The 18223-nt window shown below is 32.9% G+C and overlaps 2 protein-coding genes across 2 annotated transcripts; one reads left to right on the forward strand and one right to left on the reverse strand.

The window, feature by feature from the left end:
* Positions 1 to 1802: 1802 nt before the first annotated feature.
* LOC25488800 (uncharacterized) lies at positions 1803 to 8739 on the reverse strand. The gene is made up of 10 exons (XM_039832276.1): positions 8456 to 8739; positions 7627 to 7708; positions 4926 to 7223; positions 4237 to 4551; positions 4069 to 4162; positions 3342 to 3985; positions 3124 to 3256; positions 2712 to 2990; positions 2529 to 2636; positions 1803 to 2455 (listed from the first exon to the last, which is right to left on the reverse strand). The coding sequence occupies exons 3-10, from the start codon at positions 7220 to 7222 to the stop codon at positions 2060 to 2062; spliced, it is 4266 nt and encodes a 1421-aa protein (XP_039688210.1). The 5' UTR covers position 7223; positions 7627 to 7708; positions 8456 to 8739; the 3' UTR covers positions 1803 to 2059.
* A 7374-nt stretch (positions 8740 to 16113) lies between these two features.
* Positions 16114 to 16674, forward strand: LOC25490471 (putative F-box protein At4g05475). Its single transcript, XM_013603898.2, has one exon. It carries the CDS (start codon positions 16114 to 16116, stop codon positions 16672 to 16674), a length of 561 nt encoding a protein of 186 aa, XP_013459352.2.
* The last annotated feature ends 1549 nt before the right edge of the window (positions 16675 to 18223 follow it).

Genomic DNA, 18223 nt, shown 5'->3' on the forward strand with positions numbered 1-18223 from the left:
CCAAATCTTCTAGAATTTCTACCTTCATTTCACCATTCTCACCTGATGCGTCGTTGCCGTCTCCAATTGAGAGTATATACTTGCCAAAATTAGCAATTTATTCCTGCTCTACAGGTACCGAAGATGCACTCAATCTCATATTAACAGTAAGCCTCTACACATTACAATAAGCCCATATCTGTGATGAATTGATTGAGGCATCAACAATATCGTGCCTCGTTCCTTTTTGGACAACAGGCAATATCTGCCTGAAATCACCAGCTAAAACTACTGTCATTCCATCGAAAGGTCTAAACTCGTTTAGGGGATCATTCTTGGACATGATATGACGCATTGATCGGTCAACTGTCTCAAAACACCATTGGTGTATCATCGGAGCCTTATCCCAAATTATCAACTTTGCAGCACGCACCAGGTCTGCCCTAGGACTATCCTTTTCTATCGTAAGCGATGATGCCTCATTAATCTCAATAGGGACTATCAGTGTCGAGTGCACGGTTCTTTCACCTGGTAATAGAAGAGTCACTATACTGCTGGATGCAGCATTCAATACAATTAACCCCTTCGAGCTAACAATAGCCGACAATGTTTTCCATATAAATGTTTTTCCAGTACCACCGTAACCATATAAGAAAAAGAAACACCGTCGACAGAACCAAGGACTCCATGAACTTGTCATGCACACATCTTTGTTCATCAGTCAACATTGTAGCATCCCGTTTTCCCACCAATTAAAAGTGATTTGACCAAACTTAATTACCTAATTATTGTATGTTTACATTTTTAAATTCTTATAAGAGAACATATTATGAAAAAAGCACAGGTCAAGAGTCTAGTTATGAAAAAAGCTTCGTTGGTTTTCACTATTTTTGCCAAAGCTTCACTAGTATATATCTTACTTACTAAAGCTTATCCCCCAAATCCATCCTTAACCCTAATTTCTTCCCTCTCATTTTTCAAGCCATTAGATGCTGATCATTTAGGCGCCATTCAACATCAACCGTTGATCATTTACACTTAAGTGTTAATCTTAATCAGCATTCCACTTTGTAAAAGCAACTTCTTTCAACTATTCCCCACACTCATTTATTATAGATAACTCTGTCTCTCCCTTATGCATCTTCCAACAAATAATTATGAGGTTTTGGTACCCATGCATCCACCCTTTCATTTCCAATGCCACATCAATTGTGGTAGACATCAAAACTCTAGACATATTTATCTCTCATACACAAGCTTACCACCCCTCCCTCTTTCCGTCGCTCACTCTCTCACACGTAACAACACAAACTTTTTTTTTTCTGCACTACTAAAAAAATTGGGAATAGAGACGGGTAATATCCGTCTCTAAAATGAAAAAAATCTGTCTCTATACGTCTTAGAGACGGAATCAGAGACGGAACAGGGTCTGTCGTTGTTTTTGTCATCTCTAAACACTGTAGAGACAGAATTTCATTTTCCGTCTCTGATTAGAGACCGAATAAATCCGTCTCTAACAAATAGAATCCGTCACCCACACTTTTCTGAAAGCTAAGCAGAATCCGTCTCTGCAGAGACGGAAAATACTGTCTCCAATATAAATAATTCGTCTCTAAAATTTTGTCACAAAGGTTAAAATTTCCGTCTCTATTAATTAATATTCCGTCTCAACAGAGACAAACGGAAATTCCGTCTCTAAATTTTATTTTTTAATTCCATATCTAAATTTTTTTTAAATAAAATTATTTGACTCAATATTGTCACTGTTTATTGCTAAAACAATGTTTAAAATATTTATTGTGTTTGCTACATTTAACTCAAACTTTCAAGAATGTCAATAATATTTTGATACCCATCAAGTTAGGAGAATTCATAAAAACAAAATATCATCACAAAATATTAAAGGTAACTAAACTAAAGTTTATCATCAATCCACCTAGTAGTTACCAAGATAAGTTTACCATCAATCCACTTAGTAGTTACTAACATAAAGTTGTCTAAAATATAAAAGACCATGATATGTTTGATCTAACAAAAGATACCAAAATAAAAGCAACCAATTAAGCTAAAGTTCATCTATCTAGTTGTCACCATTATCACCTTCTCCTTCCGGCAGAATTGAAGTGTTCATATTAGGCACAATATTCCCAATCATTTGCTCCAAGCGCTCCATCTTTTGTTTTAGTGTTTCTTGTTCAAGATTTTTCTTTTCAAGTTCAGCGGTTAATGCTTCAATCTTAGCCTCCATAGCAGTAACTTTTTCAGAAGAAGGTACATCGGTAGAAATTGAGCGTGACGGTCTCAAAGATTCTTTGACAACAGCAGCTTGAGATCCTAATCCAAATATGCGCCCCTTCTTGTTAATGCCTCCAACAATTTCCATATAAATATCATTGTGAATTTCTTCAGTAGGTTGTTGACTACTAATCTCACCACTTTGAGAGTGTTTCTCAAACATTTGAGTTTGGTACATTTCCTGCAAAAAAGAGTTACTATTAGTAATATAATTTAGATATATGAAAGAGAAACAAAAATGTGAGTATACATACAGCTATCTTAGCTTGTGTTTCATTAAACCACCCATCTGGTTTCCCTTTTGGTCTATGAAGTTTGTCATAAATCTCAAACCATGTTGGTTCCCTATCCAATTCCACTCTCTAAAATATAACCAACAAACAACAAGTTAGTATGAACATTTTTACACTGTAATTTAAACAAAAAGAATCACTAACCATTTTTTTGCTATGCACTCTAGCAGATATGGATCCTCCACTATGCACATGGTGCCCAACTTTAGACTGCCTGTTTTGTTTATTAGTCAAAGAATTGTTTTGCCATTTCTCTTCTTTCCATTTAACCTCCAACTGTTTCAAGTTGTCTACACCAACCCATTCACCTTTATCTTCACCACTACGCACCTTGAACAAGGCATTTTTTAATGCCAAAGACCCCCTACTATTAAAGCTCTTTTTAATGTTAGCTTCATCATTTGCAAGCCACTTGAATTTAGCCTACAAACAAAAAAATGTCATGAAGCTATGTATTTGAAAAGGTAAATCAACTTTCAACCTAAGTAACAATGAAGCTTCATATTTAATATCATATAAATCAAATAGGTTAAAACAACATATATCACAAAAATACCTTAAAATCATTAAACCAAAGCAACGGTACTTCCTCATTTTGTTTTGCATCTTTCCAGCATGACCACGCCCCACCAAAATTTTCCTTGAAAATTTTTGTTATAGCACTCCTCACTACCTCTTCTGGATAAAAGCTGAAAGTGTAAGAAAAATAACTTGTAAGATGCAATTTAAAACATTATATATTTCTATAGAATTATAATATAAAATTAAAATTACTTATTTCCAAGTTCTGATCTTATCCAAATTCGTCCATCTGATCTATCCTTTGACCCCCATTTGATGTTATTTGGTGTGTAGGATGATGTATCTATGTCTGGATTTGCGTGTGATTGTGTGATTGATTCATCTTGGTATGGAACTTCTTTCTCCGGCTTACTATCTTCTAAAGTTTGAATTGTGCTTCTCGCCTTGGTCTTAATCACAGCCAACCAATCTTTTTTTCCTTCAGGATACTGTGTGAAGTATACTTGTTTTGCTTGTTGTGCAAATATAAATGGGTCATAATGTTTATATTTCCTAGATACTCTAACTTCAACATTTCCATAACTATCTACCTTTTTACCTTGATTCAAAGTGGGATCAAACCAATCACATTTGAACAAAACCAACGTCTTTATTGGCCATCCAGTATAGTAAACTTCAACAATGTCAGTTAAGACACCATAGTAATCATTGTCAATTTCCCCATCTTCACCACCTTGAACAGATACGCCACAATTTGTTGTACTCATCCCATTACCATGATCTATGGTATTAAACTTGTATCCATTTACATAATACACTGACCATTTGTTGACTTTTCTCTTGGGCCCCCATGCCAAACTCCTCAAAAAGTTATCTTCAACATGGTTCTTTGAGACCTATTTTGAAAAGTTAGATTAGTTTCAATTAACAAGCAAAGTAAGTAGCATTAATGACACTAGGGAGATTCAATTCACCATACATATTCGCTGAACCAATTAGGAAATGATGTGGAGATTACTTTGTCAACTTCTGAGTCGGCTACACCAAGATCTTGAAGCATATCCGTATACATGCTACATTAAAATCACATGTTTAGAGATATTATATTTTTCAAAGATATTGGTAAATGAAAGAAGTGTACACTTACGACAAAAATGGCTCAACTTCTGGACAATTTAGAAGAACATAGAGATGTGCAGCTTTCATTTCTTTGTCTTGTAGGAAGTAGGTTGTACATTTCCCAGAAGGACGCCCAAGATAATTAAAGATAGACAAAGGTTGTCTGATTGAACAACTTTCGCCTCCATCATCATTCCGTGGCACTCTTGTCCTTCTACAAGTAACATCAGGTGGATAATAGTAAGACGCAAACGTAGAGGCCTCCTCCACTAAGTACGCTTCACAAATAGAGCCCTCGACAGAAGATGAGTTTGTGACCTTATCTTTTAAGGTACGAATAAACCTAATAAAATAACTTGAAGACATTAATACAATTATGAGTGCATAGTGATTACTAAAATAGGACAAGTTTAAGTGACTAACATGAATAGTAACCATATAATTGGTTGAATCACAATTAATCAAAACTAAACAGACAAGTTTAAGTGACTACCATGAATAGTAAGCATAATGATCAAATTGGTTGAATCAACACATTAATCGAAACTAAACAGACAAGTTTAAGTGACTACCATGAAGAGTAAGCATAATGATCAAATTGAGAATGCTTTGTCCATTTCGTGGGAAAACGGAAAAAAAACCAAATAACACCCTGTTCACAATTATTAGTGCATAGTGATTACTTAAAAAAAAAGAAAAAGAAGATAGATGGCCAACCTTTCAAAAGGATACATCCATCGATATTGCACGGGACCACCAACCCTAGCTTCATACGGTAAATGTATTGGAAGATGCTCCATAGAGTCGAAGAAACTAGGGGGAAATATTTGTTCTAACTTACACAAAATGATTGGGATATTTTTCTCCATTACATGTAAATTCTCCTTTTTTAATATAGGCGAAGTAAGCTCTCGGAAGAATTGACTAAACTCTGTTAGGGTGTTCCAAATAGGGTCGGGTAGAGATCTGAATACAATAGGAAGCAAGCGTTGCATGAACACGTGGCAGTCATGACTTTTCATTCCAAATAACTTTGCTTCCCGCAAGTCAACACATCTACATAAGGTAGATGCATACCCATCTGGTAGCTTTAGTTTTCTGACCCATTCACACACAGATAATCTTTGTTGTTTTGTTAATGCGTACTTTGCTTTTGGCTTCTTAAGCTTTCCCCCTCCAACATCTTGTAGCTCCAAATCTTTCCTTCTACAAATATCTGCCAAGTCCAATCTAGCATTAAAAGTGTCCTTTGTTTTTCCCTTGGTGTCCATAACAGTATACAAGATATTAAGAAATACATTTCTTTCAATATGCATGACATCTAGATTATGTGGGAGAAGATTTGTCTTCCAATATGGCAACTGCCAAAAGATGGTTTGTTTGGTCCAATTGTGGAGAAGTCCATACCCTGGAAAATCATCATATGGAGGTCCAATTATGCTCGGTAAATCCTTGACCCTTTCCCACATTTCTTCACCGGTCAACCTTTTTGGGGGCGATGATGTCTCATCTTTACTCTTCCTAAAAGCAGTCTTATTCCTCCTATAGCAATGATCAGGTGATAAGAATTGGCGATGACAGTCAAAAAAAGTTGTCTTGTGACTATGTTGAAGGGTAAATGCTTTCGTAGACTCCATACAAATAGGACATGCAAGCCTTCCCATTGTCATCCAACCCGACAACATCCCATATGCAGGAAAGTCATTAATTGTCCACAATAAACAAGCTTTCATGACAAAATTCTGTTGTAATGAGACATCATATGTCATCACACCAGAATTCCACAAAAGTTTAAGGTCGTCTATCAGTGGCTGCATATACACATCAATTCTCCCTTTTGGATTAGAAGGGCCCGGAATTAAAACAGTTAAGAATAAGAACTCTCTTTTCATGCACATCCAAGGTGGAAGATTGTAAGGAGTAATAACCACTGGCCAACATGAATATGTTCTACCTGTTTTATCAAATGGTGCAAATCCATCAGCACACAACCCCAACCTCACATTTCGAGGGTCCTTTGCAAATTCAGGATAGCTTTCATCAAAATGCTTCCAAGCTTCTCCATCAGCTGGATGAGATAAATATCCATCGTCTCTTGTAACATCATGATGCCACCTCATTTGGCTTGCAGTTTGCATTGAGGAATATAGTCTTTGAAGCCTTGGGATAATAGGGAAATACCACATCTTTTTTAAAGGAACATCTCTAATCTTGCCATTTCTAGTGACACTTTTGTAACGGTTTTCGCCGCATATTTTACAATTACGGAGATTCTTATCTTCTGGATAGTAGTAAATCATACAATCATTTGGGCAGCAATGAATCTTTATGCAACCCAATCCAAGCTTTTCCACTGATTTCTTTGCACGATAGTAGTTTTTAGGCATTCGATTGTCATTTGGCAATGCTTTCCCCATAAACTCTACCCATTTATTAAAGCAATTCTGTGAGTTATTGAAGTCAGACTTTATACTTAATGCTTGTATTGCAGCTGACAGTTCTAAATAACTTTCACAACCGTGATACAAGGGAGCTTGTGCAGCTTTCAACATCTTAAAAAAACTTTCTGCTTGTGGGTCAGGATCCTCCCTTATTTGTTCTGGACAAGCAAACTCTTCTTGCTCAAGATAATAACCAAGAGATGGTCCAGCTGCATCCATTACCATTTGCTCAAAGTTATTGAAGTCTTCCCGTATCCCAATGCTTCCATAATAGGAGTTGTTTGAAACCACTGGCATAACCGAAGGCCTTTGTTCACCGTGGCTACTCCAGTAATAGTAATCCTCCTTAAACCCCTTCATACAAAGATGTTTCATGACATCGTCAACTGACTGAGGCTTTCTACACTTGCATATTTTACATGGGCATCTCAACTTTCCTACTTTTTTGAAATCATCTTGTGCACAAGCAAACTCAACAAACTCACAAACCCCGGCCAAAAACTCATCTGTAACTCTACTATTATCAGGACGCATCCTATTATCCATCCACTTGCGATGTTCAGGAATCTCCATTCTATATTGAAAAATTGGTAGCATGTTAGTTATAATAGTTAATAGATTTATGTGTTTTTATTTCTCATATTGATAATAGCTAGGGGATACAATAAAATAAAATAGAAAAGCATTCACATTCAAAAGTTCAATACGAACTGAACAAAATATTTAGTGCTAATTAATAACAAAAATCAAAAACATAAAACTGTAAAAAAAAAAAAAAAAAAAAAAAAAAAAAGGTAGTAAATAGGATCATAATACTTAGTAGATAATTTCCAGCTTTCATAAAACAATAGTTCTGTCTAAGATTATTAGCATTTGGTTTCATCTTAATTTTAAGGTGAAAATCAGGTAATCCACATCCAGTAAAACATGGAAGTTGCAATCTAATAACAAATAAAATCTCATTTAAGGTTCATTATCTGTCTGAAAAGAACGACAGGCTCCGATGGCTCAGATCTGACAAGCTCCTCTATAGATTTTGTGTAATTGGAAATCAAATCTCTGAAATAGAAGAAAACAACATGTATTTAGAATCTATGAACATAACCAAACAGAAATATCTAATACAATTTTTACAGACCTTCGTTGATTTTTACAGAATCTATGAAAACATGAAGTTGTAAAATTACCACAAAGTAAAGGAATTATGAATAAACTGAAATTCATATAGGAAAAACATTACAACTCTTTTTTTGAACAGAGTATCTAAGAAACTAAAATGACATAAAACACATGAAACGGGGAGAAGCCTTGATCCCATAACACCATTACCCTGTACAACACAGACACGATACAACACTAACACGTTGACGCCGATAATAATTTAAGAAAATACGTTGACATCAATAATAATTTGAGAAAATGAAACAATTGAATGCAATCATTCTGAGATTTTGTACATACAGTATACTTTCGTTCAAACAACTTTAAAGAAAATGTTGAAGAATCTTAAGGTATCATCTAATGAACTCAACAATATAAATCCAATTAATAAACCTTAAAAATAATCAAAATACACATGAAAAAAAAAATTAAGATTTTAGAAACTTTCTCACCAATTTTTTACTCACGTGTAAACCCAATTTTTTTTTAACCAAAAAAAAAAACCTCAATTATTTTCACAACACTAATTTAGCAATTGGGTTTCACAACTCCAATTTAGATACAGTATTTTCTAATTCACATAAGAAATTTAGCAACAAAAAACATGAAGAAAAAAAAATTTGAAATTGATAAACATTAAATTACCTAATATTTTTTACAAAGAATCTCCAATTAGTATTTGGTTTGTCTTTGTAACCCAAAATTGGAATTAGGGTTTGAAATTGGGAATAAGAGAAATTGATGGAAGTGAACTGTTGGTAATTGAGGAGAAGGATGAATTGGGGTTGTTGATAACAGGGTTTGAAATTAAGAATAAGAAGAATTGATGGAGGGTGAGCTGTTGGAAGGAAGAAACATGGAGGTGAGAACAATCAAAGAGAAAAGGGGAGAAGAGAGAAGAACGTGAAAGTGAAAGTAGGAAGTGAAGTTTTTTTTTTTGTGAATTATTATTATCTTATATTATTATTATATTATATTATTAAATATTAAATAAAAAATAAAAAAAGCATACCAAAGTTATGCTGGGCGGGCTCCTTAAAAAAAGTGGGCGGCTATCGAAATAAATTCGTTGGAAAAATGAAAAATTCGTCAGAGACGGAAAATTTCCGTCTCTGCTAAAAGTTTGACTATTTCAATGACTAGTTGACCATTTGGAGACTGACACAGAGACGGATTTAAAGACGGAAAACCGTTGAGACGGAAATTTCCGTCTCTAAAACCGTAACAAAAAAATAAATTATAATTTTCGTCTCCTGCTCCTTTTTACCGTCTCTAATTCCGTCTCTGATAGAGACAAATCTAATTCCGTCTCTAAATTCCGTCGGTATTTCAGCTTTTTCTAGTAGTGCTGCTTCTTCTTCAAAAACACACACCAACCCTTCTTCTTCTACTTTCATTTCGATCATTTTCGGTTTTCTCCCATTAAAGCAAAAAGCATCATTGTCTTCATCTCTTCATCCTCTGCAAACCCACATGCTTTCACCATGCCGGAGTTGTGTCGGAATTTTCTCTTCATCGCGTCGGGTTTGCTGTCAGAAGCTTCTTTTATTTTGCAAGGTTAAATTGTTGATTTCACTCTCAAACTAACCGCGGTAGACTTCCATCCTAATTGTTGCATTCCTTTCATTTTGTCCTCACTAGCTCGGAATTGAGTTGTTGTAGGTAACTCTTTTTTTTACTAAGTTTTTGTTAGTTTGGATAGATGAATTAATTGTTTGAACAATAACTAATTCCCCTCACAGTGCATTGGAAAACCTAATTGTAAAGTCTCCTAACTTTGAACTTGGAAGAACATTGGAGCAACATGCAAGTAGAGTTTCTGAACGAGTATGCGTATGTAGGTAAACCCCTATATATATATATATATATATATATATATATATTGGTCAGGTAGTCTAATGGCTAGAATTCACCTTATAAGGTAAATAAGTGGGGTGTCCGGGGTTCGAACCCCAACCCCTACATATAATAATGCATTGTCCTACCAACTGAGCTATACTCACGGGATGCCCCATACATACATATATATATATATATATATATTTGTTAAAAAATGAACATATGATCATATATTTACTCACTTATAGTGATATACATGTATTATCAATGAGGAATGTTAGCAACACACATTTTAACACACTCTCTTTGATTGGTTTAAACTAACATGGCTCCCACCAAATCATGTGAGACCTATATAAATTTGGTGGGACCTATATGAATTTTAACCAATCAAAGAGAATAGTGTGCTGAAAAACGTGTGTTAAAATGTGTTGCTAGCATTTTTCATCCTTTATTAGAAAAGTCACACTTGCCACACTGGTAGTGTTGCCCTAATCACTCCCTCTTTTCCCTCTCAAATGACTTAATTAATGCTAATCTAACCTGCCCAACCGCACACTTAATCTCAGTCGTTCCTTTCATGATCTTTCATGTACTTATATAAACCAATCACAATCTTTGCTCTTACACTTCCCCATCTATATAAACTCTTGCATGCCCATAATCTCTGTTACAATCATTTTTACGTCCATACAGTATCATACTCACTATGGAAAATGATGCACAAACTCTGTTAGCATTGCACTGCTTGAAGGATACGAATCACATAACACAATCTAACCATGTTTCTTCTTCTTTCTTGATTTAGTGTGTTCTGTTTGATATATATTTTTCATGTTGCACTCATTTAATTGAATCTTTGTTCTTTTTCAGCTCCATTGGATCCAAATCCTATAACTGTTTTGAACAAGTTTGTCAACAGATTGCGGGTTCAATATAGAACTCTAAGCCTTGAGTTTCACGTAACAGATGTGAGTATGATTACTGATATTATGTTTCTACATTTGCTTCATTTCAAATCAAAAGATCAGTTGTGAGTTCAAATATTGAACTTATTGTGACTGCTTACTGATAAATGATTGCATGTATATTTTGCAGGGTGCAATTTAATTCTGATTGGCTCATGTCCATCACTTAAGTATACAAACTTTTGGAATTCCATTAGAGCATGGCATGGTGTAATCATAATTAATGATCCTTGTCTGCTAACCGAAACATATGTTGTTGAGCCACTAAATAAGCATGCCAATCTTATGGTACATACTTCCTCTGTCCTAAAATATAAACAAAAAATTCTTATATTCTTTGTCTCAAAATATAAGAAAAAAAGACCAACTTTTATGTTATTATTATGTTTTTTCGAACAAATCATCTTTTCCAATGTAAAATTAAATGCAAATTGCATTCAATGTGTTTTCCTTTTTATTTTCTCTATAATTTTTAACCAACGAACAAAAAATTATACCTCAAATTACTAAGTGTTAATTTTCTTAATAAGTGTGAATTAGTGTTTTTTGGTTATAAATTAGAACGGAGGGAGTATATGATTACTAATTCAATGAGATTATTGGCAGCATTAATACTCATATATTTAGCTTGCTTTATTCACTTGCACGTTTATGAGCACAGCTACCCATCTTAAACTTATTTTTAGAAAAACATGGTACAACTATTTATTATTTTTTTCAATGTGATTTTGACAAAAAAAGTCACCATAATTAAATTGTGAACAGATTGCGAGTTCAATATAGAACTCTTATAGCCTTGAGTTTCGCGTGCCTGATGTGAGTGTGATTCCTGGTGGTTCATTTTTTTTACCATTACATAATGTAAATTCTTACTGATTTCGAATTTGTCTTTTTCAGGGTGCAAGATTTTTGTTCTTAATTCTTACTGATGTGAGTGCAAGATTAATGTAAATTCTTACTGTTCAAGATTTTTGTGTTATGTAATCTATTTTGATCTTAATGGAATTTTAGATGGTTGTTTGTCTTGTTTCAAGGCTGCTTCAAATCCAATCATCATTTCATTTGCAAATATGTTAGTTTATATATTTACATGATGTTAATTGCTCAGAATATTGCAAGATACTAAAGGAAAAAAAGAAATGTCATCAAGAGTTTAAATGTTGTTAATTGCTCATAATATTGCAAGATATTACACAGTGCCATAACAAACTCAAGTGATTAATTTTAGAGCACAACATCAATGTCTTTATGTAGTTTATATGCCAGACGTGTATCATAGTTTGATGCCAATCTCATATAAACTTAAAATTTTTTGCATTCAATCCAAGAAGTGGACAATTGTGGCGTTTTTTTTGTGTCTGTAAAAAAACTTATTATGGAACTGTAAAATAGTAATCAGATTATGTGCCTCTACATCACGATTTCAATTTATGCCAACTTCGTCATATCATCAATAACTTTGAAATATCCAATTTGGCAGACTTTAAAGGAAGATTATGAAAAAAAATTGAATCTGCAGTATTCTTAAGTTCACATTGCAAATAAAATTACAAGGTGTACATTTACCATTTTCTGATACAATAAACGCTCACATGGACGTGCTTGCATGGGATTTAAATTTTTCACGTTAATTTTTCAATAGAAATCAGGCTACCATTGCAGTTTGTATTTTTACGAGTATTTTAGAATATACAGAGACACCTGAATTAGAAAGTGGTTCAGGTACATTATGAATTTATTGCTACTCTATCAATATCTGAAAGGTCACAAAAACCGTATTTAATAATGTGTAGCCCTATATATAAACTGGTGTGCGCGTGTATTGCTTTTAGAATTCAAATTACACATTCATAAATGTGGCAGGTTTTTCAATTCATCATTTATCAAAAGTTGCACATTTCCTACTACTTTAATTGGTTATTAAGATATACTCCATCCGTCCCTGAATAAGTGACCTATTTGACCATTTCATATAGATTAAGAAAAGTGTAAAGATGAAAGAAAGAGATTGATACTTTTACTGAGTTGCCCTTGTCATTATTTTAAAACTTTTTCACTTTTAAGTAATGATTACTTTCTTTGTTTCGCTACAAATGTAACACCCCGTTTTCCCAACTTAAAAATTTCATAAAAATAATCAGAGTATTTCAACATAAACGGAATGTCACATTCTTTTCTTAAAATCAAAAACTGAATAAATAACTATTTATCCTTTATAATTCGATAACAAAATCTTTAATACTTCGCAGTGGAATTTATTCAATAACTAAACAGTCTTTGGCACGAAGGCCTCTTCATAAATGTCTCATAAAAATCCAATCTAAAAACATAGTCATATTTCTTCAAAAACAACACGTAAGGAATAGAAAAGCAATAATAAAGTTCCTATCCCGTTACGTATCAGAGCACCTAAGACACACGAGAGAGAAAGCTCACACGACATCAACTATTCTTGGTTACCTACAAGTTACCCATGGTGGGCAACATAGAAGGGGTGAGATTTCACAAATAATAATATTAAGCATATAATTCATCAATTACATTGAACAACTTAAACTTCATCACTTAGCAATAATAATACTTCATTAAATCATCAATCAACTTTTAATCATCATTAACATCATATTCATCATATATAACAACATAATCATCACATCATAAACATCATCTTATAACAACATAAACATCATATTCATCACATATAACAATATCATAACATCATCATAATCAATATCACAAACAACATAACAATGTCATAATCATAATTATTCATAAGTACTTCATTAACTACACATGGATAGAAGACAACTCAACAACAACTTAACAACTCATGGATGATAATTCATCAACAACGACTTTGACTCGCCAATGCAACCTCAACTCGACTATGCAACTTAGACCTCTTATATGCATGTGGTACCAATACGGGGCATCAAGCCCCAATCTCTATTTGAGTATTATTATACTTCCGGAGCATCAAGCCCCAATCTCTATTTGAGTATTATTATACTTCCGGAGCATCAAGCCCAATCGCTATTTGAGTATTATTATACTTCCGGAGCATCAAGCCTCAATCGGTGAATGCTAATGCATGGACTCGACCTCTTAAACATCTTAATTCAACGACCTCTTAAATAGTCCAATAATTTGGAACATCATTATCAACATCTTAATCAACTTAGACCGACTCATGCAGCTTAGTTAAATAACAACAGCAACACAGCAATATACAAAAACATCATGACATAATAATATCAAATGCAAGTCAACAACGTCTCAATTATTCACATATAATTCAAGTAATGCATATATAATTATATCACAATATAACAACATCAAATGATAATCAACATCTTAAAACATCATATATACATATAACACTTCATCAATCATGGACAATATCGTATTCACAACATATACATACATATACTAATTCATCAATCATATTCAATTATTCACTGTTACCTACGTGCAGTATTTGACTATAACTCAAGTTCTATAAATCCTTTTGAAGTCAAACCAACGGCATTAGAAAGCTAACATTCATACCTACAACTTTCGTGTTTACACCTAAGACCAATTCTGTACCAATCAATACTAGTTTTCATTTCAAATTCGGACAAATATTAAAAATTCATAAAAATTCATTTCAAATCCTATTTCATTAAATAATAAAATAAGTCACTTAATAAATTACATAATTATATAAATATATTCTAAACTTATTAAAACAATCAAATAAATCAAATATTTCAAAGAGGGCGTTACAACAAACTTTAACATGGGGACCACAAAAAGTATTTATAAGGGGTAAATCTGTCAAATTTTGCTTAGAAATCTGAGAAAGTCAAGTATTGTGGGACAAATATTTTTTACAAATATGTCACTTATTCAGGGACGGAGGGAGTAATGTGTATTGCCTCTTCCCTTCCCTTCCATGCGTGGCTTTTGTTTTAAATGAGCATGCACATTAGCTTGCATAGTAGCTGAACACAAAAAACAGACAACTACTTATAATACTTTAATGTGATGTCGCCCATAAGCCAAATAATATACATCCTCCGGTCACTAATATAAACAAAAATCTACTTTTTAAATACATTTAACTAAAGATGTATTGACAAAGTTTGTTTCTTATTATCTTAAAATTTAAACAAAATTTTGATGTTCAACAAATAAGATGAGCAATAATTATTAAAAGGGTCATGTTAAATTATGCTCTTAGGGCACATGTTAAACACTAATTTCATTTTATTAATGGTAAGAATTTATTGAAAAATTAATAGTATTAAATATTTTGAGCAATAAATTAAGACAATTTACAATAAATAATTTTTATTAATGAAATTCTTAACATGTGCCCTAAGGGCACAAGTTAACATTTCCTTTGTTAAGAATTTCAAGTGCAAAGTAAAACAGATAGTAACTAACAAATGTTTGTTACGAGATAAATATAATATATTAAATTTATTATTGGAAAGAAAAAGCTTGTGTAAAAAAATGGAAATATATTCATGGATTAAAGGGTATAATAAGAAGAAAATGTGCAAAAATACACTTCACTATTTTGGTGTTAATATTCCAACAGAACACTTAAAAAAGAATAGAGGGAGTAATAACCTTGAACCATTAACTTGCAAAAAGGACAATTTAGTCCTTCATATTTCAGATTTTATTGAGTTAAAATGAAGGAAAGGTGGTAATCAGTTTTACTACTCCCTCCGTTTCTTACTTTTTAGGTTCATTTAATTAATGATTTACGTGGTCCATAAAAATGGACGACATACATTATTAATTGAATGAATCTAAAAAGTAAAATTTGCTTATATTTTAAAACGGAGGGAGTATTATAGTAGTAGTAGATTTATGATACTATCGTTTCAAAAATATTACTCCCTTCGTTCCAAATTGTATGTCGCTTTGGAAAAAAAAAATTTGTCCCAAATTATATGTCGCTTTACAATACCAATGAAATATTAATGTTAATTTTCCTATTATATCCTTAACTATTAATTACTCTCTCTTCTTTCAATTATTTCATTTATCTTTTCCATACCATTTATTAAGGATAATTTTGTAAAACAACTCATAATTTCTCTTCCCCACACAATATAAATTACATTTTTTAATACTGTGAAATGACCAAAACGTCATACAATTTGGGACGGAGGGAGTAGTCAATAAGATATTTAATAATGCATGGGTTCAAGTGCTAGTTTACATTGAAAAAGAAAAGCCTTTGCTATTCTATTTTCAATGGCGCTTAAAAAGATAACCGATAAATGCAGCAGCTGTCAGTATAAATTCCCTTTTATTTACTATCTGTGAATTAAAATAGTATGAATCAATCTCAATACATATTGGAACCTTCATGATCTCAAGTGAAACAAGAAAGAGTGTAACCATTGTTCTCTCTTGTTTTTCAACTTCAAAACCGTTGAGCATCATCACTATTTCACATCCTACAAAACCATTAACGTTTTTTTGTCGTGAATGATGTCGTTGAGTTCTTCAAAGGAACTGGAAGTTAAGAGCACCGCAAAACCAAACTGGCTTCAACTTCCAACAGATGTTACTGCTGACATACTCTTTAGGCTTGATACCTATGAAATAATGAAGAATGTACGTAATGTGTGTCCTCTTTGGTGGAAAATTTGCAAGAACCCTATCATGTGGCAAACCATTTACATGGGCAATTTCGATCGCGTCTGTTTACCACAATATCAAATTTTGGAACTTGGAATGAAGCTTCCACTCTTAGAGGAGCTTAACATTTCTATAACTGTTTGGAATGGATATTGTCTTCCTATAAAACTTAAGACATTTCACCAGCTACCAAGTGAAATCACTGACAAGTGTAATGCTGATCCGTTCGCTATTGCAAAATCGATGCCTGGATTACGTCGTCTTAATATTAGTGGACATCCAATGTACCAGGGTTGCTTGCTATTCTTGATGGATGTCCTCGTCTTGAATCTCTTAACCTTAGCGGATGTTTCAATCTTAAATTTAGTGAAAATTTGGAGAAAAGGTGTCGCGAACAGATCAAAGAATTAGTACTAGTTCCAGATGCAAGTGAATTGTACGATATTTGTTGGTCCGAGAACTGTGAATATTGTGGAATGAGCAGTGAAGATGAAGATTCATCTTATCATTCATGTGATTCTGAATTTTGATATTAAAGTCCATAGTGATTGGGGTGGTTTTATTGGCATGTGTTTTTTTTTTCCAAGTTAATATTTGGGATATGGTAATCTTTGAAGACACTGTTGTTTTATGTAAGCTTTATATTTGATGAACCTTGTAGACATGTGTGGATGGCATGTTTTATTATTTATCTACCGAATTAATCAAAATGTTTTTTTTTTTTTAGACAAAATTATTCTAAATGTTGTTGTCTAATGGTTTTTTTTAGCGTCTTTCTTTTACTCAAGTTATTCAAGAATAACATTGCTTATCCAAGACAAATACCAAATACTCTTTGGGCACTCTTTAAGCAATTTAAATAGTAAATTGTGCATTTGATATATAGGGAATTGTAATAGTTGACTTTTTAAAAGTATAATTGTTAAATTTAAATCTTTAACTAGAGCTTTTACCTGTGCTACCACCCGGGTCATAAACAATGGAGAAGCTCTTGCCTCAGACCAAACCAGGCGTCAAACAAAGTTAAGGATTCACGCATTCTTTTCTCTTTTTTTCATACAAAAAATTGTAAAAATAAAAATGAAATTTTTCGCTTATTCTTCTAATGAATACTATCAAATGAAAATCTTCATCATAACAATGATAAAAATAAATCTTTCATCTTAAAGAATTTCATACTGACTACTTCTAATGAATACTACGGAATGAAAATCTTCATCAAAAAAATGTCAAAAATAAATCCTTCATCTCAAAGAATTTCGCATCGTCTAATTTGTAGCACTGCAAAAATCATGCTTTTATTAAGTCGACCATCATGCCTTGACAAACTGAATCTATCAATATATATGGTACCAATTAAATAATCATAAAAGATTCATATGTTCATTTAAAAAAAAGCATATATATTAAATAAATAGCAGGTAATACATAGTGTCAAGCAAGATACTACAACAAATATTTAGCAACATAGGAGGAGGTACTATGGACAAAGAAGTGAAAAACTGCAAAACATAAAAGGCTTTTAATTAAGGAAACCCCGATATAGATCACAATGTTTCAAAGGAACTAAACCAACCACAACATATTTGCTGCAGAACACAAACTCTAGCAGTCTACTTGCCTCAGACCAAACCGGGCGTCGAAATTGTCTTCTCTGACACCAGAAAAATGTGAGTTGAATTGGGAATAGAACCACACAAAAAACAGAAAAAATGGTCCAAACAATCTGCATCAGCAAGTCAGCAAAATAGGATATAGCAGCAGACCTCTGAAATGAATAAAGTGCCGATGTAATGTACCACCAAGAAAATTCTCTAATTCCTAAACAAGAGTAGGACTCTCTTAATGTTATCTCTTGTACTCATAACAAAGAGAATAAACATATCAAAAGTTTTAAAAAGAAAGGTAACTAACCATGAACATATAAAGATATATCATTTGTTAAGAGTTCAATTTTTAA

The sequence above is a fragment of the Medicago truncatula genome, chromosome 3, assembly GCF_003473485.1.
Source record: "Medicago truncatula cultivar Jemalong A17 chromosome 3, MtrunA17r5.0-ANR, whole genome shotgun sequence".
NCBI classification, from domain to species: domain Eukaryota; kingdom Viridiplantae; phylum Streptophyta; class Magnoliopsida; order Fabales; family Fabaceae; genus Medicago; species Medicago truncatula.

Coding starts and splice junctions, on each gene's coding strand:
- LOC25488800 (XM_039832276.1), bottom strand. CDS start 7,222: ATGGAGATTCCTGAACATCGCAAGTGGATGGATAATAGGATGCGTCCT. Junction 4,163..4,236: donor GAAGTTGAGCCATTTTTGTC/GTAAGTGTACAC, acceptor ATTTTAATGTAG/CATGTATACGGATATGCTTC. Junction 2,456..2,528: donor AAACACAAGCTAAGATAGCT/GTATGTATACTC, acceptor TCTTTTTTGCAG/GAAATGTACCAAACTCAAAT.
- LOC25490471 (XM_013603898.2), top strand. CDS start 16,114: ATGTCGTTGAGTTCTTCAAAGGAACTGGAAGTTAAGAGCACCGCAAAA.